Source organism: Mya arenaria, chromosome 9, assembly GCF_026914265.1.
Source record: "Mya arenaria isolate MELC-2E11 chromosome 9, ASM2691426v1".
In the NCBI taxonomy this organism is placed as follows: Eukaryota; Metazoa; Mollusca; class Bivalvia; order Myida; family Myidae; genus Mya; species Mya arenaria.
The window spans coordinates 45,757,518-45,784,178 of NC_069130.1; the positions used below are offsets into that span (position 1 = coordinate 45,757,518).

A 26,661-nucleotide genomic window follows, 5' to 3' on the forward strand; every position below is an offset into this window, starting at 1 on the left:
AAAAGATAAAAAGAGTTGCTGCAATAACTGAAACACTTGTCAGTTTGTCTTTATTAATTAACAGGTATATCTAAATCATGAATAACGCTAGAGTTTATTTTAGCCACAGGAAGTCAACTTCCTGTGACCTTTCATTCAGCCAATTGGAGGTCTTCTTACACTTGGGAGTTTAATTTAGATGAGCTATAAATAGCAAATATGGAACCCAGATCATTTACAATATAAATTTGAGTTTATACTGGATATTATGTTTTTGATGACACAAAAAATGATACATGTATCCCTACAAGCTAACAATGATAAGTTACAGATCTTAAAATTGAAATTTATTTGACAATATTACTAATTATTTGGCTTACCCAGTTATGCAAATTTTGTTCCCATCATGCAGCAGAAATTGACATTGTTATTAAACATTACATACTTATTAATAATTATACGGTTGCAAAATATTGTGAAAACATTATTTTCACAAGCTAAAACTTGTTGATCAAGTCACACTGTCAACATGTTAGAACACCATCAATATAATTAAATAGCAAGTCCTCATGATTTTTGTAACATGTTTTAATGGCTACAGCAATGAAATTAACCCTTAGGCTGCTGATGGCGATTTTAAAGGCTTTGCAAACAGCTTGGAACCAGACCAGACGCCGAGTAACTCGGCGCCTGGTCAGGTTCCAAGCTGTTTGCCACTCAGTCAATATATGCCCAAAGTTTTAAGTAAATTGAAAGAAATTAAGAATAAACCAGACAACATTTTTGAGCAGACGACCCAGCATGCAAAGGGTTAAACATATATTTTCAAAGTTTCAAAGCAACAAAATGTTTTTTGTAAATAGAACAATACTATAACTTAGTAAGTTAAAAAACAAGAGGGCCATGATGGCCCTAAATCGCTCACCTGAGTAAAAGAGTTTAACCTTTGTTATTAATATAGCTTGTTTCTCAAAGAATATTGAACAAGAGCTGTCAAAGTATGTGACAAATGCCCCCCAATGTGACATTGATCTATGAACAAGTACATAAAAAGTTGATCTTGCCTTTATGTGTCAAATACATATTGCAAGTTATATTAAATTGCCTCTGAGCATAGAAAAAAAAACAATCATACTAAATGACAGCCAACACTCTTTATGTCCTCATATTCAGCATTCCATTGTGAATAAACACTTAGTGTATCTTTCATCTTAGAGGTAGGGACATGGGTCTTGCACACGACACGTTGTCTTGGTATGTCGAAAACATATGCCAAGTCGTTTTAAAATCTGTCCATATAAGGGAAAGTCACAGCGCGGACACGACAGCCTATATTTTCCTTCAGGTTGTAACCAATTGTTGACACTTTTCCTTTAGGTTGCCATGTCAACCAGAGTTCTACATGGAATTAATTTCTTTGAACAATTTTGAAAAAGCACCAACCAAGGATCATTCCTATGAAGTTTCATCAAAATTGTCAAAGCGGTTTAGGAGAAGTAGATGATTATAACCAATTATTGACATTTTCCTTTAGGTTGCCATGGCAACCGGGCCAAACAAAATTATGTGAACAAATTTAAGAGAGGTCCATGCAAGGACACTTCAAACCAAATTTGCTGAAGATCTATCAAGGGGTTCATGCGAAGAAAATGTTAAGTTTTTTTTACTAATTTTAGCTCTGGTGGCCCTTAAAACGGGCCAAACAAAATTATTTGAAAAGACCTGACAGAGGCCCATGCTAGGATGCTTCAGACTTGAAGATCCATCAAGCAGTTAATAAGATCAAGTTGTTTAAAGGTTTTTCTATTTTTTGCTCTGGTGACCCCTAAAAGGGGCCAAACAAAACCATTTGAACAAAGTTGAGAGAGGACCATGTAAGGATGCTACATATCAAGTATGGAGTCATTCTGACCTTTACTTTCAGAGGAAAAGACGTTTAAGTGACAAGACAATGTAAAAACAAATGATCCCTGAGCAAGGCCAATTTGACCCCAGGACAATAATTTGAATATCTTTGGTGTAGGTCCACTAGGTAACACTATATACCAAATATGAAAGCTCTAGGTCTTATATTTTGGAGAAGAGGATTTTTAACGTTTTATTATATAAGACTATATAAAAATATTGAAAACCTAAGCCTATGAACACGGGGCGTGGCCAATTTTGACCCCAGGGCCAAAGATTGAACAATATTGGTACAAGTCAACTAGATGCTATATCATGCCAAATATCTAAGCTCTTGTCACTACTTGATTTTACGTGTGTATCTATATATGTATATTTGTTATTAATTGTTGTATGTGGCCCATATTCAAAATTGGTATGTGTACTAAATATGTTATCCAGTTTAAATTAAGACATTACTTGTCTTTGTGAGTTTGGAGAAGATTTTTTAAGTTTTCACTATAACACATATAGAGAAAACCCATCAGCCCCGGGGTGTGGCCAATTTTGACCCCAGGGCCATAATTTGAACAAACTTTGTAGAGGTCCACTAGATGATGAATCATGCCAAATATCTAAGGCCCCAGGGTGTGGCCAATTTTGACCCCAGGGCCATAATTTGAACAAACTTTGTAGAGGTCCACTAGACGATGAATCATGCCAAATATCTAAGCTCTAAGCCACGTAAGTTCAGAGGAGATGATTTTTGAAGTTTTCACTATAAACATATAGAGAAAACCCATGACCCCCCAAGAGGGCGGGGCCAATTTTGACCCCAAGGCCATAATTTGAACAATCTTTGTAGAGGTCCACTAGACGATGAATCATGCCAAATATCTAAGCTCTAGTCCAAGTAAGTTCAGAGGAGAAGATTTTTGAAGTTTTCACTATAAACATATAGAGAATACCCTAACCCCCCGGGGCAGGGCCAATTTTGACCCCAAGGCCATAATTTGAACAATCTTTGTAGAGGTCCACTAGACGATGAATCAAGCCAAATATCTAAGCTCTAAGCAACGTAAGTTCAGAGGAGATTTTTGATTTTTTTTAATATAAACATATAGAGAAAACCCATGACCACCCAGGGGCGGGGCCAATTTTGACCCCAGGGCCATAATTTGAACAATCTTTGTAGAGGTCCACTAGACGATGAATCATGCTGAATATCTAAGCTCTAGTCCAAGTAAGTTAAGAGGAGAAGATTTCTGAAGTTTTAACTATAAACATATCAAGTATACCCATGACCCCCCGGGGCGGAGCCAATTTTGACCCCAAGGCCATAATTTGAACAATCTTTGTAGAGGTCCACTAGACGATGAATCAAGCCAAATATCTAAGCTCTAGTCCAAGTAAGTTAAGAGGAGAAGATTTCTGAAGTTTTAACTATAAACATATCAAGTATACCCATGACCCCCAGGGCGGGGCCAATTTTGACCCAAAGGCCATAATTTAAACAATCTTTGTAGAGGTCCACAAGATGATGAATCATGCCAAATATCTAAGCTCTAGTCCAAGTAAGTTCAAAGGAGAAGATTTTTGAAGTTTTCACTACAAACATATAGAGAAAACCCATGACCCCCCAAGGGGGCGGGGCCAATTTTTACCCCAAGGCCAAAATTTGAACAATCTTTGTAAAGGTCCACTAGACGATGAATCATGCCAAATATCTAAGCTCTAGTCCAAGTAAGTTCAGAGGAGAAGATTTTTGAAGTTTTAACTATAAACATATAGAGCATACCCATGACCCCCCGGGGCGGGGCCAATTTTGACCCCAGGGCCATAATTTGAACAAACTTTGTAGAGGTCCACTAGACGATGAATCATGACAAATATCTAAGCTCTAGTCCAAGTAAGTTCAGAGGAGAAGATTTTTTAAGTTTTTTTAGAGAAAACCCATGACCCCCTGGGACGGGGCCAATTTTGACCCCAAGGCCATAATTTGAACAATCTTTGTAGAGGTCCATTAGACGATAAATCATGCCAAATATCTAAGCTCTAGTCCAATTAAGTTCAGAGGAGAAGATTTTTGAAGTTTTAACTATAAACATATTGAGAATACCCTAACCCCCCGGGGCGGGGCCAGTTTTGACCCCAAGGCCATAATTTGAACAATCTTTGTAGAGGTCCACTAGACGATGAATCAAGCCAAATATCTAAGCTCTAAGCCACGTAAGTTCAGAGGAGATTTTTGATTTTTTTTAATATAAACATATTGAGAAAACCCATGACCACCCAGGCCAATTTTGACCCCAGGGCCATAATTTGAACAATCTTTGTAGAGGTCCACTAGACGATGAATCATGCCAAATATCTAAGCTCTAGTCCAAGTAAGTTAAGAGGAGAAGATTTCTGAAGTTTTAACTATAAACATATCAAGTATACCCATGACCCCCCGGGGTGCGGCCAATTTTGACCCCAAGGCCATAATTTGAACAATCTTTGTAGAGGTCCACTAGACGATGATTCATGCCAAATATCTAAGCTCTAAGCCACGTAAGTTCAGAGGAGAAGATTTTTGAAGTTTTCACTATAAACATATAGAGAAAACCCATGACCCCCCAAGGGGGCGGGGCCAATTTTGACCCCAAGGGCCATAATTTGAACAATCTTTGTAGAGGTCCACTAGACGATGAATCATGCCAAATATCTAAGCTCTAGTCCAAGTAAGTTAAGAGGAGAAGATTTCTGAAGTTTTAACTATAAACATATCAAGTATACCCATGACCCCCCGGGGCGGGGCCAATTTTGACCCCAAGGCCATAATTTGAACAATCTTTGTAGAGGTCCACTTGACGATGAATCAAGCCAAATATCTAAGCTCTAGTCCAAGTAAGTTCAAAGGAGAAGATTTTTGAAGTTTTCACTATAAACATATAGAGAATACCCTAACCCCCCGGGGCGGGGCCAATTTTGACCCCAGGGCCATAATTTGAACAATCTTTGTAGAGGTCCACTAGACGATGAATCATGCCAAATATCTAAGCTCTAGTCCAAGTAAGTTCAGAGGAGAAGATTTTTGAAGTTTTAACTATAAACATATAGAGAATACCCTAACCCCCCGGGGGGGCGGGGCCAATTTTGACCCCAAGGCCATAATTTGAACAATCTTTGTAGAGGTCCACTAGACGATGAATCAAGCCAAATATCTAAGCTCTAAGCAACGTAAGTTCAGAGGAGATTTTTGATTTTTTTTAATATAAACATATAGAGAAAACCCATGACCACCCAAGGGGGCGGGGCCAATTTTGACCCCAGGGCCATAATTTGAACAATCTTTGTAGAGGTCCACTAGACGATGAATCATGCCAAATATCTAAGCTCTAGTCCAAGTAAGTTAAGAGGAGAAGATTTCTGAAGTTTTAACTATAAACATATCAAGTATACCCATGACCCCCCGGGGCGGGGCCAATTTTGACCCCAAGGCCATAATTTGAACAATCTTTGTAGAGGTCCACTAGACGATGATTCATGCCAAATATCTAAGCTCTAGTCCAAGTAAGTTAAGAGGAGAAGATTTTTGAAGTTTTAACTATAAACATATCAAGTATACCCATGACCCCCAGGGCGGGGCCAATTTTGACCCCAAGGCCATAATTTGAACAAACTTTGTAGAGGTCTACTAGACGATGAATCATGCCAAATATCTAAGCTCTAGTCCAAGTAAGTTCAAAGGAGAAGATTTTTGAAGTTTTCACTACAAACATATAGAGAAAACCCATGACCCCCCGGGGCGGGGCCAATTTTGACCCCAAGGCCATAATTTGAACAATCTTTGTAAAGGTCCACTAGACGATGAATCATGCCAAATATCTAAGCTCTAGTCCAAGTAAGTTCAGAGGGGAAGATTTTTGAAGTTTTAACTATAAACATATAGAGCATACCCATGACCCCCCGGGGCGGGGCCAATTTTGACCCCAAGGCCATAATTTGAACAAACTTTGTAGAAGTCCACTAGACGATGAATCATGACAAATATCTAAGCTCTAGGCCAAGTAAGTTCAGAGGAGAAGATTTTTTAAGTTTTTTTAGAGAAAACCCATGACCCCCTGGGGCGGGGCCAATTTTGACCCAAGGGCCATAATTTGAACAATCTTGGTAGAGGACCATTTGGTGATCCTACCTACCATATATCAACGGCCTAAGCCTTGTGGTTTGGGAGAAGAAGATTTTTAAAGTTTTTCCTTTCCATTGCCATGGCAACCAGAGCTCTGCATGGATTTCAATTCTTTGAACAATTTTCAAAGGGGACCACCCAAGGAACATTCCTGTGAAGTTTGGATGAAATTGGCTAAGCGGTTTATGAGGAGATGTCGTTTAAAGTAAAAGTTTATGGACGGACGGACGACGGACGGACACAGGACAAATTGTGATCACAAAAGCTCACCTTGTCACTATGTGACAGGTGAGCTAAAAAACTCCACCTAATAATTAAATTCAAAATCCTACCACCTAATAACAGAGCAATTTTATTAAGACCCTTTTATGGTTTGCTGGTCTGACATTTTCAACGAAAAGCCAACCCAATATGATGGAAAAATACCACTGAATCTGTGACACCGTAAAAAATGGAAATGGTGATAAATTAATATCCTACTTTCCAAGAGTAATTTCAATGTCTGCAGGCAACTAATTAAGACGATGTATTTTCATGTAATCCAGCAGTGAATCTTTCAAAGATCAATGGTTTCTGCAAGGCGATGGGACTAAAACTGCGGACTGTTTGAAAGGACAGAAATGCCGATAGCTATAGGCCAACGTTAAAATATTGTTTGCTTGAAAGTCCGAGGATGCATTTTTTTTGACATCCCGGTGTGAATCTTTCAAAGATCAATGATTTCTGCAAGGCAATATAATGGACTAAAAAAACTAGTTGAAAGGACAAAAAGGCCAGGCTTAAAATACAGATTGTTTGCAATGTCCCAGAGTGAGACAGTATAGCTAGAGTTATAAGAGAGGTTGTCTGCTTAGCGCCATGGTAATTGCACTCACTTCTCACCTGGGCGACCCGGTTTTGATTCCTGGCCCCGGCTCATGTGAGTTTGGTTTTTTTAGTCAGCAAGCAAGACAAGTGGGTTTTCTCCGGGTATCGGTTTCCCCAACAACACAAAACCACATTCTCACATAACATCGTGCACCGAGAATGATTAATATAATATTGTAATGACTTGTGTCACAGTCATTGAAACATAAATAAGTTTTAACTAAAAGAGGTTGCCCCCCCCTCCACTAAGCCAAACCTGCACTAAAACATTCCAGATAAACTAGGGTAGTCAATGTTTACAAATAGCTTAAGTTGTACAATTTCTGAGTCAGGTTATTATGTAAGCATTATAATGTTAAAGCCTCATAATCGAACAAGTTTACCATATAAAGACCACCTGAGGCCACATTTATTAAACAGTTGTTAAGTGTTCCCCATGACCACCAGAGAGGCTAAAAAAAATAATTCAGGTTGTAGGTATGTTGCTGTGAGTTGGTAGGGAAATCTAAACAAAATATTTTTTAATAACGGCCTGAGCGTCTTAATATTTCGACATGCACAATGTCTGAAGTAGATGTTGGAAATTTCTGGTGAGTGGGTGCGGGCACTGCAAACAAACAGTTTTTTAGGGATGGCCGCCAATTGCTTTTTGCTGACTGGTCAATAAACCAAGGGCTTGAATTGCCGATAATAGAATGCACGTCTTTATTCCAGCATGGAGTAACTTGGATTATTGCCCTATTCTATGGAACTTTCCTGTAAGCCGATGTTTTATTGCTAAATTAAACACAAAGATATCATAAACCACACTGGTGTCTCAATCTTTCTGAAACCATGCCAAAAAATATATATCCAATACTGAATGACTCAACTGCCGAGCTTTATTTTCTCTAAGTTGATAAAACGAAGCAAGTCGTCAAACCTTGCAATCAGAGCACCCACTATTTTCCTTGAAAATAACCTCAGATGTATACAAGAAAAAAGTTGATGCATAGCATCAAGTCGGCGCAATGAAATTAGAAGAAAAACGTGCATGCAGATAACCAAAAATGGTTATTATTTCAATGATAAGATTTTGTTTTATGTTGGGTGTACATATGCTCGAAGGACATTATGGTTAATAATATTGTTACAATAGTTTTAGCCCGGAATTATAGATATTCTGGGTTTTTTTCCCCAAGCTAATCCTCCCGTTAAAATTAAATTATAACATAAATATACATAAGTTTCTTCGGAAGAAATAGAGTCAATGGTCAAATACAAAGATTTCAATAGCATGAAATTCACCTTTTATTTGTACCGGCAGGTTTTGTGAATTCCTTGCTTTATATTTTGTATAAGTTTTTGTAACACATTTCACTCATACAAGTATATAGAAGGGGGAGAAAAATACTATACATCAAAGGGGAATTACCTGGAGTTCATTCTTTCGAATGATATTTTCAAAACAAACAATTAAGGTTAATTTTTCAAAACTCGGCATTTTTGCTGTCACCAAGGGAGATTACTGCGTAGGAGGTTTACAAACATAAAGGATATTTGAGTAGTACCGTGTAACCTTCATCTATTTGATATCAATCGGAACACCTCGGCCTGTATCTATCTCGGAGATGGCCGAGTTGTTATGATTGAGTTGGTATTCAAAATCAAAATGTTCAAAATGATAAGCAGGGCTATTATAATTTAAGATTTCATTATCAATTAAAGTGTAAAATTTTATAAAACAAACTAAACTTCATATTTTATCATGCAACGTGGAAACTATTGAAAGCATTGTTCTGCAATTTATGAACTAGTCCCTAAGTTGGAATATTTCTAAAGTAATATCAAATATAGTCGGCGCCCTTCTGGGGGGCGCCAACTAATAAATGGTTTACAATGACAGAATTCTTTCCACTTAACTGATCGTTTAGTAATTTCAATTGAGTTTAGCCTTCAAGGACTTCATTCTTCGGAATCTTCATTATTTATGCAATAATACACTTCAATGGGAATCAATTTGAACTCATTGATAAGAATTACACGTTAAAACGCTCCAATTAATTAATATTATTATTAATGTTTTACAAACTACTTTTACTAATGCACCAGAATACATCAAAGGCTCATGGTACAATGAAGATGGCTCAGAGATGTGCCAATTGCAAACATTTGGTCCCCAAATGGTACACATAAAATTCATAGTACAAAACCTCTGACAATAAATACCACCACTTTTTCCTTTCATTTAAACAAGTAAGCTAAATGTAATCAATCTTAAAATTCCATCATTTCGACTGCATTTTGTTAAAAATTAATTCAAAAACATAAGTATGGGCCATTTATAATATTAATTACCATGAGGTTCTGCAAATTGCTGTACAGGGGTGACTCCGGAGAACTGTTGCTATGGAAACCATTCCTCACCCTCTGGTTGCCACGGTAACCATGTATTGTCTGGGGTATACATGAGTGTCTGTGACACTGGGAGGAGTGTGTCTCAAGGCGTCGTTGGTAGCTCTCGATCAACTCATGGAAATTCTGATCTGTGTCCACTGTAAGAAAAGGATAAAATTATAGGTTAATTGGAAAATAATGGTGGGTTATATTTTGATAGAATCTACATTTAAAACAGTGAGTTTACCAAAATATTTCACAGTTTTTTTCACTCAAGCCTGTTTTACTGTGAAAAAATGAATGTAATCCCACACACTGTGTTTCTGAGAAAATCAATGATGTCATTTTCATTATGATGTCATTAGGCTAAAATTTGGTGCACATTGTCTCAATATGGGAAATATTTGTGGGGAATTATTTCAAAATCCTTCAAGGGGTTCAAGATATATGAAGGGGCAATAAAAAAATAGTCATATTTAAGTCATATTGCCTTTGGCCTAAAAATGTGACCTTGACCTTGAACTGAGCTGGTTGTAACATGTGCTCTGCACATGGTCTCAATACAGTGAACATTTGTCATGATCGAGTAATTTCAATATTCTTCAAGGGGTTAAAGAGATATGGAGTGGACACAAACTGTAGTCACATGACAATTAACCTCTGTGATCTTGACCTTGAGTCTAGCTGGCTGTGAAGTGTTGCATTTGTCTCAATATGCTGAACATTTATGGCGAGTTGTTTCAAAATCCTTCAAGCGGTTCAAGGACTTATATGAAGCAGACACGATTTGTGACAACAAGACAGATGGACAGACATAAAGACAGACAGTCAACTTAAGCAAAATAATGTTTCCCCATATATCGGTACGATATAAAGAGGTACGATATAAAGATTTGTTACCCAATATGGAAAAATATGAAGTCACTGCATGACCAGTCCTTGACCAATGGCAATGCGTCATTCATGTTGGAGGCGGGATATAATTAACTGTGGCCATATAAGTATCTACTAAGATTCGAAATCATGAATACATGAAGCTCCTGAAGTATTGACAAAACAATCATATTTTTTTAAGTTACATCTGGGGATTAATTTTTTATACAGCTGGGTTTTCAGTATAGCTTAAGAAAATCTAAATAAAATATGTGGCCGTTATATACGCAAAATATCAAGAGCATATTTAAGTTAAGCTATATTTAAAAAAAAATCAAGACGGCATAAGAAGAGTTAACAAGAGTACAACACCATGTGAGCATCCTTTTGTTATCATAATATTTATAATCGTTATATCACTTTTCCCACTTAAAGGGACTAGACACCAGATGATACATGTGCAAGAAAAAACAAATTTGTCAAAAGCTTCCATAAAATTGATATCCTTGTGTACAATGTATTGAATCTTACTTATGTATCACATTGCTTTATGACACATTAATTTTTCGCAGTATTGGCATATTCTTCCTGTTCGAAATCTACTGGATTTGTCTACCCTGTCAATCCCAGTAAGTTTAGAAATAAAGTTGGTATATTTATCATCAATATACAAACTTTTAAGGCTTCAAAAAAGGACAAACAGTGCAAGGAAGCAGAAAAAAAGACACAGAGCCAGACAGATTAACATTGGAGATGAAATTGATCGATGTAAACTTTTGAAAAGCAATTAACACTCCTTAAAATGACAGTGAGTTGGATGAAACACTTATTGACAGGTTAATGTGTAAAATGATCTAGTGACTGGCAAGTTGTTTGGAAAAATCATTCCCTGCATTTTTAAATGGTGAAACCACTCAGTTCTATTTTTAAATGGGAAAACTCAGCTGAGACTATGTGTAGGCTGACAAGATTGTCGCGCTTATTCTTTAAATCATGTTAAATGATGTATTATCAGCCACAAACTACAGGAGGTCCACCGTAATTTATTTTTGAGGAATCTTACAAGTCTTTTTAACTTGAGTGAAAAGTGAGATGCGGAACAAAATGGCAGTTAAATGTTATTGAATGTATAAGCTGAATTGCTTGTTTATAAAGTGAAAACAGAAAAAACTGTGTTTTTAGTCAAAGTGTACCATTATTGCACCTATAATATTTTAGCCATTTTATACTGCATTTTTGCATCTTTTTGTTTTCAACTACTTGTGCACTTTACATGGGCACTATATGGCCATTTTTTTATGTTTAAACACCTTTTATGTCTGGTGTGTAAGTTTTATGCAGTTTTTGTTTGATGCAGAATCAGAATAGGGGTAGTCGGTCTAAAGTTGTTGAATGCAGTTTATTAATTCAAGAGATATTGTTGTCACATTTTTAAACTATTCTTTTACCGCAAGCTTTGACATATATTTGGTCTCACTTTGCATTGTATACTCATTTCAATGTTCTTATTATCTTCATTTGATTTAGTTCCAGGAATTCGTACATATGAGGGACGCAAGCGAGCAGAGGGTCATCATCATGATCACTTAATATTTTCAACTGGTTCATTGAAATGGCATAGTTAATGGGGTTATATATTGTACATTATCATTATATACATGTAAATGTGTAATATGACTGACTATAAAAAGACCTGCAAAAATACCATATATTCTCAACTAATTATTTAGACCAAGCTGCAGACTACCTGAACATTTGAACATGTATTAATTTTTGTGAACGTAAGTTCTTGTCCGCAGTAACATTTTTATACTTTCAACATCATCAAAATGTTGAAAGTGGCAGAGAGGTCCTCCGATAAGACCACTTGTCAGTGTAAAATGGTATATTTTGGAGTATTCAATGTATTCTTTATCTTTTAATTTCATACATATATTTTGTTTAAAGTGTTGTGCAAAAAGATCTGTTGCAAGACATCTGCCAGGGTACTGGGGGCATCGACTTCCACTGTTTTTAAACATATTTTCATGATTTTCGTGGTAAAATAGTATCAGATGTATAATGTTTGCATTTTATTTGCCATATCGGGAGATGTTCTGTTACATCAAGAGTTCCTACATTGATTAACAGAGTATAACTTTATGAGCACATATATGAACTGCTAGAATAAAAGTATACAAGTGTATCTGGTAGGTAATTTTGTATAACAAATACGCGAGAAATATTTACAGGGTATCAAATTGCCTTTTGTTATAAACATTAAAACATATGTCTTACAGCTCGTGTCTTAATTACACTTATATTGACGCAGTCTTATTCTGGGTCGAGCAAAAACTGAACAAAACTTCCACACCAGAAAGCAAAGGTGTTTAAACATACAAAATGGCCATATAATGCAAAAAGAAAAAAAGATGCAAAAACTCAATTCAAAATAGTTAAAATAGGTACAATAATGACACTTTGACTAAAAAACAGTTTCAAGTCACACAATTTTCTATTTTCTCTTTGAAAACAAGCATGGAAGCGTCAGTTTATACATTCAATAACTTTTTTGTTAAGGCTTCTAGAAACTAGATTGAAAAAACAAGGGAAGCTTACACGTCTGGCCTAAGGGTAAGCGTATTTATATTGCTTTACTAACCTTCCAGGTCAAAATATCCTCAGAAAAAATTAAAATACCACTATTTTGTTCCGCATCGAACATTTTAAAATTCTACAAAAATAAAATACGTAGGACCCTCGACCTAAAAGCTCATATTGACAACTCGAGGCTTGTTTTGAGGAAATATGGTATTTGCCGATTTTGTAACCATCTGGTGTCTAGTGCCTTTATGGAAGTACAATATGAATAGTCTGGTCACAGCAACATTGTGACTGTTATGCTACCTCTTTGTGATGAAAATAATCAATAATTGCAAAGAGGTTTATTGGTCTATGAAAGGTTTTACTGAGGTTGCTACAAGGTTTCAGATCGGTCTCAAAACCCTATCAGCCGCATATTGCACGACCTTTCTCATCAGTTTGCACATATGACTTCGTTAGGCTGCAACTTATTTCATTACTCAGAGGTGAAATTCATTGGTCACCTGAGGCGTGCACCCCTCCTAAAATTGTCCAAATTACTTTTTATTTCAATATAGGAGTAAACAGAATTAAAATACCCTATATTAACTAGAAATTGTTAAAAAAAATGGGGCAGTACTACCCCTTAATCCCCCTGCTAACACTAAACATAATCAATTTTGCATCTGGAGCAAATGCAATTTTTCGGCCAGTAAACTTCTTGATAACTTGCAAAGAAAAGATTTGACCAGCTTATTATGTATTATGTTTTGATCTCTGATTGATCAACAAACAGCCCCTTTCAGTTGCAAGCAGTCATGGAAGATTTGCTGACTTATTCAATGATCGATCTTAACCAGTTTCAAGCCTTTTACCATATTAACATATTTGCGATTGATAGGTGGCAATATGTTGCCGTTCAATCACTGACAAGTTGCAAAACCAATTGTTGATTGATTGGTATTCAAACCTTATATAATTCCAAATATGGGCAGAAATGGTTATGCACCAGTCAATTGTAACTACGCCCCCCCCCCCCCAGCGGAGACTTTGACTTTCGGCTAAAATCTCCGTCCTGCGGGGACGAACAGATGATAAAATCCCTGCCAAATGCCCCAGCACCCCAGGGACCCTAGGTAAGGCCCATTCCCAGCTATATTGAAAGCGAAGACAAAACCACCGCATTCAACCGGCACTGCGGGACCACCTGAAAGGTAAAAACAAGGCCCATTTCCCCGGCTATCCCCGGTATACCCCCGGACCCGGGGGTGTGTGGTTACAATTGACTGGTTCATTACAACAGTACCACTGGTGAACAGTCTGTTGCTAATGAAATCAGTCACACAAAAAAGGCGAGATCAGGGTTGAAATGTAATGCACCAGTGTTTGCACAAAAAATAGCGGGGAATTAACCTTACCTTAGGTCTCTAGGGTGTGGGGGCATTTGGCGTGGATTTTACCAGCAGTTTGTCCCCGCATGATGGGGATTTTACCCGGGGTTGGCTGGACCGAAATCAAAGTCCCCACTATTCCCCACACCTGGGGGGGCCGTGGTAAGAATTGACTGGTGCATAAGTATGACCGAGCTTTCGGTATCTATGCAGCAATCTGTTAACACTTCAATGAAAATCATCACAGATAAGACTAGCTCAAAATCAGACATCTGTACAGCATCAAATGTAAAAAAAACCTCTTAAACAACACAAGTGTTTTGTCAATTCACAATGACTGCAAGTATTTCCATTACACTGTAAAATGTTTATTTTGCGCAAGAGTTAAATATTTGCATGCTTTCACAAGTAAGTAAATTCTAAGACTTGACTTCAAAATCAAGCCAGATATTCATTTACTAATATTAACAAATGACTTAATTAATAGTAGTTTCCCTAAATTTCACTTTGTGAAAGTGGCCCCAACCTTAAAATCATGAAAACAAGATCTAGTGAAATAAAAAAGCAAAACAAGATCTAGTGAAATAAAAAAGAATCGACAAAATAAAAGCGATCTATAGTACGCAAGCAAATGTCTTGAAATTTCTTGGTAAAGCAGCTGTCATATTTTCCAGCTCATAAATTCACTAAACTGACAGGGGCAATATTATGTTGGCATAACAAGATGAAAAAAAAGATTGTGAAAAGATACAGATTATAATCAACTTGGAAGTTTTTTTCTCATGGTTGCCGCTGTCTGTTTTCTCAATGAATTGGAGTCAAAACCTTGTAATTGAGATTATGGTTGTCTGTTGTTTTTATATGCACATGCCAAGAAACACAGGCAGCAATATACATTTGCAGATTTTAAAGAGACCCCGTCATGTCTTGGCACCAAAATAAGTAATGCATCTGTAAATACATGATATAAATAATTAATTCACTTTTAAATATGGAAATTGCAGAAATAAATAAATTAATTTTAAAGTACAAACAAGAGCTGTCAGTAGACAGCGTGCTCGACTATTCTCAGTGATTGACAATATGAAATAAATTTGAGGTGGTACGCCAACTTAAACGTAAATTCTAAGTTGAAAAAGAGGTATTATATTCTGTCAAAATGCTTGATACAGTGACATCCTTCTGTGTACAGGTTAGGGCCATGATGGTGAACAAGCGTGCAAAGTTTCAAAGCCAGATGTCAATGGACTTTGAAAGTATTTGAGGTGGTATGCAAACTTTAACGTAAGTGGTTATGCTGACGCCGACGCTGACGCTTGGGTGACTAGGATAGCTCTCCTTATTCTTTGAATAGTCAAGCTAAAAATAACATGGTTGTAGTGAGGAGCAAACCCATGCCTGTTTAGTCAAGAAGAAAATAAAGAACTGATTCCTTAACCACTCGCCCACAGAGTCTCGTAATAAGACTAGTAATTAGTTGATGAAAATTTAAATCTTAATGGAAGCATTGGTAGCATCATGTGATAATGTCAACCAACCAATCAACAAGCTACAGCCTTTTGTCAAACAGCGTTTAGTAACACATTTCAAAATTTTGGACTTCAAAGACAATATTTCAGCATATTTCAGCATTTGTTCAAGGGTTCCAGCAGTCAGTATCTTAAACCCTAGAATTATTTGGCACACTTTATTTTGTAATAATAATAAAAATCCGTAAAAAGTGCATTTTACAAACCATATGAACGAGTTCCTTTAAGCTCACTATCACATTGGGAATCAATTATTAGTTAATACAAGACATTAATAGGTCCCCAAAAATAATTTGGTTCGAGTTACCTGACCGTACCTATGAAAAACAGTAATGTTTTTATAGTCAGTTGGTTTTGTGAGTGTTTTAATATGTAGTTTAAAACCTTTAAACAATTACTTATGCACCTGTCAATTGTAACCAAGGCCCCCAAGGTCTGGGTGTATACCTGGGATAGTAAGGAAAGTGGCCCTGCAATGGTGGTGGTTTTGTTTTCACCCCCAAAATAGCGGGGGGGGGGGGGGATGACCCTTACCAGGGTCCCTGGGGTGCGGGGGCATTTGGTGGGGATTTTAGTAGCAGCGGTTTGTCTCTGCTGGGTGGGGATTTTACCTGGGCTTGCCTTGACGTTAGGTCCAAGTCCCAGCTATTTCCTGGACCCTGGGGTGCCATGGTTACAACATGTACAATTGACTGGTGCATTAGTATGCAGAAAATTACTTTAACCCAATTCTACAATAATGACAATAATATTCTTACACTACCTGTTTTTGAAAAGGAAAAAACCATAACCAAACCATTTTCAAGTTTTTGGCCTATGAGGGAAAAGAGGTCGAACAACCATTTAGCTGTATATGTCACATTATCTCTCAACCCCCCCCCCCACCCTCAACCCCCATCCCCCACTACCCCACACCACCCTTAAAATGAACAATGTTTTTACCATTTTAACCTTCCGTCCACAAAATAGTTCAGATAAGATGTTGTTTTTTTGCAAAAATTGTCATTATGCACGTGCAAAGAAATGCTTGTTTCATTAACCAGATTAGTTGGAAAGTTTATTGTTAAACCTGTTTGGTTAGCGCAACTGCAAATTGCTTCCGACTCAGTAGTCTCCCTTTTCGATAGGATCGATTAGGTTGGTAGTGTCTGTTTATCATATGGTAACGAAACTATTAAAGTAAGTTCATTTTGAATCGAAAACAACACATTCATTTATCTTTGGTAAATTATATAAAAAAAACAATGTGGAAGTCATACACCCTAACATAAATGTTGTTCGTAGAAATTGAATGTTTACGTCAGCCAAAAAGGAATAATATCATAAATATTGAAAGGACCCTTTTTTGTTTATCCCGCTAATGTATCTGAAAACACTTATGTTATAACCTTTTAACTCTATGTAACGAAGTTGAGGAAAAAATATTAAAATATAAAAAAAGTGAGGTTGAAGTGAGGAGCGAATCCAGAGCGACGGTAGAATCAAGAGAAAAAATAGGCCACTCCGCTCGGCTAGAAGGACAGATTCAATAACTGATGTATATTTTAACTTATCATGATCGAATACATTGGAAACATTACGTAAAGATATCCATCAGTCAATCACGCTACAAAAAATTGCTTAAATGCATACTAACGGTATTCAAAATTGTGGTCTTCAAAGACAATATTTGAGAGAATATCAACGTTTGTTGAAGGGATTCAGTTGTCAATATCTGAGTTCTGACACACCTTATGATTTGCCACACTTAATTTCCTATTTTTTATTTCTTTGGTTAAAAGTGCATTTGACAACCCATGAAAAGTGCCTTTAAGAATTGCCTGTTTTAGTTGAGTTTGGCAACGATTGGTAGCAAATATATTTCTTCTTCTACGAACAAACTGTGCGAGAAATATTTATAGTAAAAACATCATTCTGGCAGAATGCAACAGAATTCAAAGATAAATACGTCAGGTAGAATCCAATATACAATGAAAATGTCAATTCTAGTCAGCAAATGTAAAGTACCCCACTGTTTGATTGAGATGTACAAGAAAGAGGCATTTATTTCGTGTGAGATACCTTTCTTCGCTTACCTTCGTCATTAGTTAGATATAATTAGCTCAGCTCGGTTGAAGTTATCTCTCCAACTTTCGGCTTATATATTTCTGGGGACTATTTCCATGATGCTAGTGTCCTTTTTAAGAGGCCTGACGTCACATTCCTATTATCACGCATCCGTGTCTTTACAGATAGACACAGCGTATTGTATATAATATTATGTAAGTTTTGGCATTCCTACATATGCCCAAATGTGAAGACAACTTGTGTCCATGTTCGTAATATACTTTAATTTTTGTCTATAGCGAGTTGGAGGAGTATACTAAATGTTCTTTTGGAAAAGCCCATTAGCCTAAAATTCAACCAACATCCTTTTTTGGATGTCACACAAGTCATAACAATGTCAACAGGTAACACCCTGCACCTCGATCTTAAAATTCCCTTTTACGGACAGAATATAAATCAAAAGATGGAAACAAAAGGTCCAAACTAAGTCAGGTTTTGACCAAGATCTTAATATCATTAAAGATGTTATATGATCGCGAAAACGTTGCCATACCAGAGGTGGCTCCAAGATTTGACGTAAGAAGGCCGCATTCAAGGTGTTCCAAGAAATAACTGGCAACTCGGAGTCTAAATGGTGTATTTTGGTGTAATATATATATATATATACATTTTTACAATTTTGACTTGGAAAGGTAACTGGTTCATATTCTCACTGGGTCGGTTAGTGCAGACATCGAAGACTTATACATACATTCAACGTCAATGCAACAGTCTACCGACGTAATATTTTATAATTAGCACAGAGGCTTGTAACCCAAACTGTGAATATACTTTTCACAAGAATGGACATTTCCGAGAAAAATACGTGTTTTAAGCCATTTTTTCTACGTTCAACTTGCTAGTACGTGTAGTGGAGTTCAAAACAGCCAAAGGAAAGAAAATCGATGGAAACATTATTTTGGTGGAATGCAAATATATTCATAGGGAATGTAAAGTACGACAAATGGAATCCAGTAGACAATGGAAATGTCAGTTCTAGTCAACGTAGGCAAATGCACCCGACCGTTTGATTGATCGGTGCAAAGAGGGACTAAGGTTTATTGTGGGTATATAAACATTTATCCCAGATGTGAACTCAAAACTGATAAGCTGAACTATAAACTGTCAGCGTATAAAAAGTAATAAAAACACCCTATTTAAAGTCACAAATATCACGGTAGTGTCAACAGGTAACACCCGCAACTCACTCTTAAATCTTAAATCCCTTTTCGGTCAGAATATAAATTAAATTAAACAAAATGTCAAGCAACATTTAGGTCAGTTTCGACAAACTCCTCAATATCATTAATTATGGCATATGACCGTAGGTAAACGCACTAATTTACCTAAATTCAAAATCAAATAAATGCATAAACCTGTCAACGTCATCATTTTAAATCGGTACAACAGCATGTAACACAAGATATGAATTTACTTTTCACAAGGGTAGACAAATCTCAAGCAATAATACGTTTTATCACTATTTTTACGTTTCAGTTGCTAATAAAGAGGGTATCAAATGTAATCTTTATATATATAATCAAAAGAAACTAGTCCCCTGAAAACAATTTTGTAGGAATGCAATAATATTCACGACTTGCGACAGACGGAATCCACTAGACAATGAAAATGTCAGTTCTAGTCAACGAAGGAAAATTTCACAACCGTTTGATTGATTGGTGCAGCAATGGTCTATGGTTTATTGTGGGTATATAAACATTTATCCCATTGAAATCAAAACTAATAAGCTGAAATATAAGCTGTCAGCGAATAACTAGTTATAAAAATCATGTTTAAAGTCACATAAGTCACGGCAGTGTCAACAGGTAACACGTACCCCGTAACTCACTCTTTAAAATCCCTTTTCAGAATAGAAATTAATTGAAACAAAACGCCAAACTACATATAGATCAGTTTTGACCGACTCTTCAATATGATTAATTATGTCGTATGACTGAAGTTAACGTACATGTATATCTAAATTCAAAATAAAATAAAATAATGGCTGTGACAACAGTATGTAATACGCCTTTTTCTACTTTCCAGACAGAGAAAAACCTACATATGTACCAACGCCATCATAAACAAACAATACAAAAGCTTGTAAAACAAAATATTAATTTACTTTTCACAAGGATTGACAAATCTCATTTTGTCATCATTTCTACGTTGCATTTTCTAATTAGAGGGTACCGAAATAAATAATCCAACAAAACTAGTCCGCTGAAAACATAATGCTGTAGGAATGCAAATACATTCACAACATACGACAGAAGAATTCCACTAGACAATGAAAATGTCAGTTCTAGTCAACGCAGGCAAATGTACCCAACAGCTTGATTGATTGGTGCAGCGAGGGTCTAGTGCTTATTGTGGGTATATAAACATTAATCCCAGATGTGAAAACAAAACCTATTCGATCCGTTGGCGCATGCATGTCGCGAGGAGGGCACGGGACTCCCTAAAATGACGACTTAAATACGAGTAGGCGGCAGCCGATGGAGCTTCGATAAAACCAGCCATGTGTTCCTTTCAAATTGGCACCGCTCTAGATGTCATTCGGATCTCACAGCATTTTGGCTTTAAATTGAATTCTTTGGCATATACAGTGTATGTATACCACGTGATAAATTGCGTCATAAATCATACGTCGGAACACAACATTTTGTGAATGAAGACTTAAAACAAAGATCAATTCACCATTTTTTTCACTGTTTTAAATTAAACATAGCGCAGTTAACACCACTTACGGAGCCCCGCCTTTGGTCTTTTACCAGAGTTTGATTGAGAGTTTAATTTCGTAAAACAATTCGACAAACCTTTTCACAAAACGGCCGTCTGACGGTGCACTGTCAAAACATTATTTTGAAAACAGGTTTGTCGAAGTGTTTGGTGAAATGTTGCCTTCCGGCGAGCATATATGACGTAATTCATCACGTGGTACATACACACTGATATACCCCACCTACCGCTGGGGGAAATTTCTCCTTTCGGCTTCAAAATCTGTTTAAGTCACACCGGGGGATGTGACGGAATCACGCCATAATGCAACCACTATACGACGCGGACAGACCATTATAAACTCAAAGAAAGGAGAAGTAAACAAACAATCAAAAAGCTAAAATCTAAGCATACGCGAATAATCAATAACAAAAAAATATATAATGTAGTCATAAGATAAACGCAGTGATTGTGATGTGTGTTTTTTGTCGCCGATGTCTTAAAACATGTTCTATTTTTAGAATGAATTTATAAAAAACAACAACACCTGTATGCATCCGAAAAAGATTATTTCGAACTACGCAGTAGTTTCCTTCAATCTCGTATATGTTGAATTTTGTCCGTGGTCACCAGCCCGTTCATGTGAATTTTCCACTGTTCTCTTAACTGTAACTCAAAAATTGTTAATACAACAGCAACGGATAGCGTAGATCGATATTAATAATCGTTAATACAACAGCAACGGATAGCGTAGATCGATATCAATAATCGTTAATACACAACAGCAACGGATAGCGTAGATCGATACCAAAAATCGTTCATACAACAGCAAAGGATAGCGTAGATCGATATCAAAAATTGTTAATACAACAGCAACGGATAGCGAAGAACGATATCAATAATCGTTAATACACAACAGCAACGGATAACGTAGATCGATATTAAAAATCGTTAATTAAACAGCAACGGATAGCGTAGATCGATATCAATAATCGTTAATACAACAGCAAAGGATAGCGTAGATCGATACCAAAAATTGTTAATACAACAGCTACGGATAACGTAGATCGATACCAAAAATCGTTAATACAACAGCTACGGATAACGTAGATCGATACCAAAAATTGTTAATACAACAGCAACGGATGGCGTAGATCGATATTAAAAATCGTTAATACAACAGCAACGGATAACGTAGATCGATACCAAAAATTGTTAATACAACAGCAACGGATGGCGTAGATCGATATTAAAAATCGTTAATACAACAGCAACGGATAGCGTAGATCGATACCAAAAAATCGTTAATACAACAGCAAAGGAAAGCGTAGATCGATATTAATAATCGTTAATACAACAGCAACGGATAGCGTAGATCGATATCAAAAATTGTTAATACAACAGCAACGGATAGCGTAGATCGATATCAAAAAATTGTTAATACAACAGCAACGGATAGCGTAGATCGATATTAAAAATCGTTAATACAACAGCAACGGATGGCGAAGATCGATATCAAAAATCGTTAAAACAACAGCAACGGATAGCGAAGATCGATATCAAAAATCGTTAATACAACAGCAACGGATAGCGTAGATCGAAATCAAAAATCGTTAATACAACAGCAACGGATAGCGTAGATCGAAATCAAAAATCGTTAATACAACAGCAACGGATAGCATAGATCGGAATCAAAAATTGTTAATACAACAGCAACGGATGGCGAAGATCGATATCAAAAATCGTTAAAACAACAGCAACGGATAGCGAAGATCGATATCAAAAATCGTTAATACAACAGCAACGGATAGCGTAGATCGAAATCAAAAATCGTTAATACAACAGCAACGGATAGCGTAGATCGAAATCAAAAATCGTTAATACAACAGCAAAGAATAGCGTAAATCGATATAAAAAATCCTTATCAATTAATGGTAATCATAATGTAACCGACAAGATGACATTCGACAGTTTCTGTACTGCACGCATCTAAAATTAATGTAGAACTTGTACTATTTAATTTACAGTAACTGTAACTGTAACTATACTGTAATATAATAATAATTAAAGTTATTTCAACGCATTCGTGTGTTCAGGAAATATGATATTACATATATTTCAAACGTTTCATTGGTAAGATTTGGTACTTATGATAACGACATGAACGCATATGTTTGATCGGGAAATGTACAATATGATATTTCAGATATTTCAAAAATCTCATTGGTAAAAACGGGCACTTATGATAACGATATCAACAACTTTGTTCAGGAAATACGGTATTTTTGATATAGTAAAAACTGGCACTTATGAAAACGTTAACTGTGATTTTTTGACATATGCACATTATCACCTTCCCAACTGCTAATATATTGAGCTAAATTTATGCGTGTCCAATGGGACTGGGTACGAGCATACCTTTTTCATGAAGCATTGTACCTATGTACAATTAGGGAAGTTTTATGTTTAAAAAGAGAACACAATTAAAGACACGTTGACAACATCAGACACAGGAAATACCAAACATTTTATTTCAACGCCGCATATTATCTATTTCAAATAACATAAATGTACCGACTGAATTCAAGAGTTAAATAAAGTTTTCTTTGATGCACTGACTTAATATAATTCTACATCAGAGTTCAGTTGATTCTTCGTTATTTATCATCTCTAAAAAAACTTCCGTTTCGGATTTCGGAGAAAAATGTTGCTTCGTTGATGATGTCATTATCGCTGGCTGAAGGTCGGCGTTTCTTTTGTTCTCCATATGTCGTGGATTGTACATGAATGACCGACTTTTATTTCTAAACACCAGGAGATAAACTACCAAGTTGAGGACACCCCCGAGATTGGTAAATATGACCAAGAAGTAGTTCAAATGTTCCGGTATTTCCAAAAGATTGTCCACAAACAGTGACCAAGCGCAAACAAGACCAAAACACCACCATTGAGCTACGAACACCAAGACAAACATTGACATCCTCTTTGCAGCTTTAATATGGCGCTTAACAGCGCTCGCATTTGTGCCGAGGGAGCGAATCATTGCACCGCTGCGAATCCTGATGAAGGTAACGATGTAGAGCACAATGTTGGTAACCAGGATCACTGGTACTGGGATTGTAGTGAGGACCATATTTGCCTTGTGGCCCTTGAAAGCGTCGTTAAAGCATCTGGAAAGTATACGTTCTAACTGTAACCGCGGCATGCTTTTAAACAATCAGCCCGTTAAGCGAGTCTGCTGCTAGTTGTATGTATTTAAAATTGTATCATCTCTAACAAGTTTATATCATTTCATAGCCTGAGATTAATCATCATAAATAGTTTGCTAACCAGTTAAAGTGAACATGAAGTAAAATTAGTTTGAGAATTTGACTTACGCAATTCCCATCGGCCCAAACTGCTCATAAGAGGCTGCAACCGTTGCCCCAAGGAGGGAGACCCCAAACGCCCAGATCAGCAAACCGCTGTCATACTTGCCAAACGAAATGTTCTTGCTCAGGAACATCATGACGAAGAGGTTGATAGCCACGAGATTCACGATGAGAATCTGGGCAACAACAAAGAGCGTCATGACAAATCCGTAAAAGACACATAGCTCTTTGGGTCTCACGTGGGCCAACGTGAACAAGACCTGTAGATGGTTCATCAAGTTAGAGGCACTGAATAGCCCATCGCAGGTTGAAATGTAGACGACAAGCCTCTCTCCTTTAGACCACTCAGTGAAAAACTCACCAACCTTGCGATCCTTAAAGGACAAAACTATGGTTGCCAATGCGCAGATGACACTCGCGATTAAGCATACAATTGCCGGTATGTGTATGTAGTAAAACATTCCAGTAGCCAACCCGTAAACGGGGAACTCGTATCCACTTTTGAACAGAAAAATATCTGGCTCTGTCGTGTTATTTGGCACCATCATTTTATAGCGCTTCACTGAAGCTTAATTTATGTAAACATCACTTGTCAGTGGCGGGAACCAAAATGAATACTCTAACTGTTATGTACTTCTATACTTTCCAGAAGTGTAAATAATGTGATATTTTGCATATCGGGTGTGCTTATAGAAACTATAGAAGTATTAGTAGCAATCCCTGGTTTGCAAACTGTGAACATAACTTAGAAAGTCATGTAGTGCGTTGTGGTATTCTCGACATTTGAGTTAATACAGTCATGTATTGAGCAAAAATACAGTGGACCGTTAGGGGAAAGCTCAGTAGACAAACCTCTATTGGCAGCTTGTTTATGGCACAACTATTGAAGTCTGACAGTCCACACACACAGTTACAAACTTAAAATTCATACACCTTACAATATATTTGACACCGCAATACACATGTATGCTTGAAATTTTGCGAAATTAATGGCAAACCAGACAACACCATAAGTAGAAGAGTGTTTAATCGTTTTGTTTTGATCGAATTGTAATAAGCACCTTTATACACATTTTGTTGTTGGAGTTTCTGATTATGACCTTTTATCATTTTTGCTAAGTTTATTGTTGCTGTGATCTGGTCACCTAAATTGTTATGGATCTGGGAGTTGGATTTGTTATTGGTCCCAGGTTTAAACGTATTTGGGGGCTTCGACCAATAACAAATCCTACTCCCAGTTTTGGGAAACACTTTAATCAGTGAAAACGTTTTGAGATAATGAAAAACACAACAGATGAAGAAAATAAATTATGTTTAAATATAAAAATTCTAGTGACTAAATACATGTGTATTCTTTGTAATGCATATGATTTGGTATTGGAATCTGGTCTTCCATGTTTCTTATTTTCGTTAACATATTTTTAGAAACCTTTCGTTTATACTGAAAACTACCCGAGTTGTACATCTTACAGAGCTTCTTAACAAAGTTATGATCGTACCCGATCTCTTTTACTAGCATCAGTGCCCGCGAAAGTGGTAATTTGGGCGTTTACACGAAGGGCTTGTTATTAACAGAACAAGGACTCTGAATATGTCAATAAATCACAGTTATCGTTATCAGAATGCCAGTTTTTACCAGATTTTAAAAAGAAATCATTTTGTGTTAGTATATACTAACAATTATTAAGTTGTTTTGTGTAAAACATTTTATTGTATAAAAAATCCTGACTGGACCACTCACTGTTTATATGGACCAGTCACTGATTATATGGACCAGTCACTGTTTATATGGACCACTCACTGTTTATATGGACCAGTCACTGTTTATATGGACCACTCACTGTTTATATGGACCAGTCACTGTTTATATGGACAAGTCACTGTTTATATGGACCAGTCACTGTTTATATGGACCACTCACTGTTTATATGGACCACTCACTGGTTATATGGACCAGTCACTGTTTATATGGACCAGTCACTGTTTATATGGACCACTCACTGTTAATATGGACCACTCACTGTTTATATGGATCAGTCACTGTTTATATGGACCAGTCACTGTTTATATGGACCAGTCACTGGTTATATGGACCAGTCACTGGTTATATCGACCACTCACTGTTTATATGGACAACTCACTGTTTATATGGACCAGTCACTGTTTATATGGACCACTCACTGTTTATATGGACCAGTCACTGTTTATATGGACCATTCACTGTTTATATGGACCAGTCACTGGTTATATGGACCAGTCACTGTTTATATGGACCACTCACTGTTTATATGGACCAGTCACTGTTTATATGGACCACTCACTGTTTATATGGACCACTCACTGTTTATATGGACCAGTCACTGTTTATATGGCCCAGTCACTGTTTATATGGACCAGTCGCTGTTTATATGGACCAGTCACTGTTTATATCTACCGCTTGACCTGATTTAAAGGTTGCTGATTTCTACCACGACAACAAAGCGGCTTGGCGGGGTTTTAGGTGGAAAACCCACTAAATGGAGAGCAAAAGCACGAACTAAATGTGTGGCAGCTTTTCTCCTTTGAGTTGGCGAATACTTATTACGTATTTTCGCCCTTTGCGGTAGGCATGCATGTAAACCTTTCATCCCTTCTAGATTCATGTGCGATATACGTGTGTATCTGCAAATGCAATCGTATGTGCATATCTACTGAAAGGCGAAAATGCGAAAACACAAACTGGCAGAAACCAGACACCCACTTTGGAGATCTTTGATGAATGAACATTTAGAAATATCAATCGGTTTTTGGAAATAGCTATGATATCAGTATACGTATGCATTTGCATATGCAATCGTTTGCGCTTTTCT

At 36.8% G+C, this 26,661-nt stretch overlaps 2 protein-coding genes across 3 annotated transcripts in view; both read right to left on the bottom strand.

The window, feature by feature from the left end:
• Window positions 1-26,661, bottom strand: part of LOC128246867 (rap1 GTPase-activating protein 1-like) — a 168,550-nt gene that overhangs the window by 131,625 nt on the left and 10,264 nt on the right. For both annotated transcript variants that reach the window (XM_052965361.1, XM_052965362.1), the window contains one exon: window positions 9,242-9,438. In XM_052965361.1, the coding sequence (XP_052821321.1) occupies window positions 9,242-9,438 (197 nt within the window). The remainder of the gene's footprint in view (window positions 1-9,241; window positions 9,439-26,661) is intronic.
• Window positions 22,986-24,395, bottom strand: LOC128246868 (uncharacterized). The gene is made up of 2 exons (XM_052965368.1): window positions 23,819-24,395; window positions 22,986-23,611 (listed from the first exon to the last, which is right to left on the bottom strand). Exons 1-2 carry the CDS (start codon window positions 24,358-24,360, stop codon window positions 23,077-23,079), a joined length of 1,077 nt encoding a protein of 358 aa, XP_052821328.1. The 5' UTR covers window positions 24,361-24,395; the 3' UTR covers window positions 22,986-23,076.

Excerpts from the sequence above, each read along its gene's own strand:
- LOC128246868 (XM_052965368.1), bottom strand. The coding sequence starts at position 24,360 with ATGATGGTGCCAAATAACACGACAGAGCCAGATATTTTTCTGTTCAAA. Across the intron at positions 23,612-23,818 it reads TTTGGGCCGATGGGAATTGC|ATGCTTTAACGACGCTTTCA; the intron begins GTAAGTCAAATT and ends TATACTTTCCAG.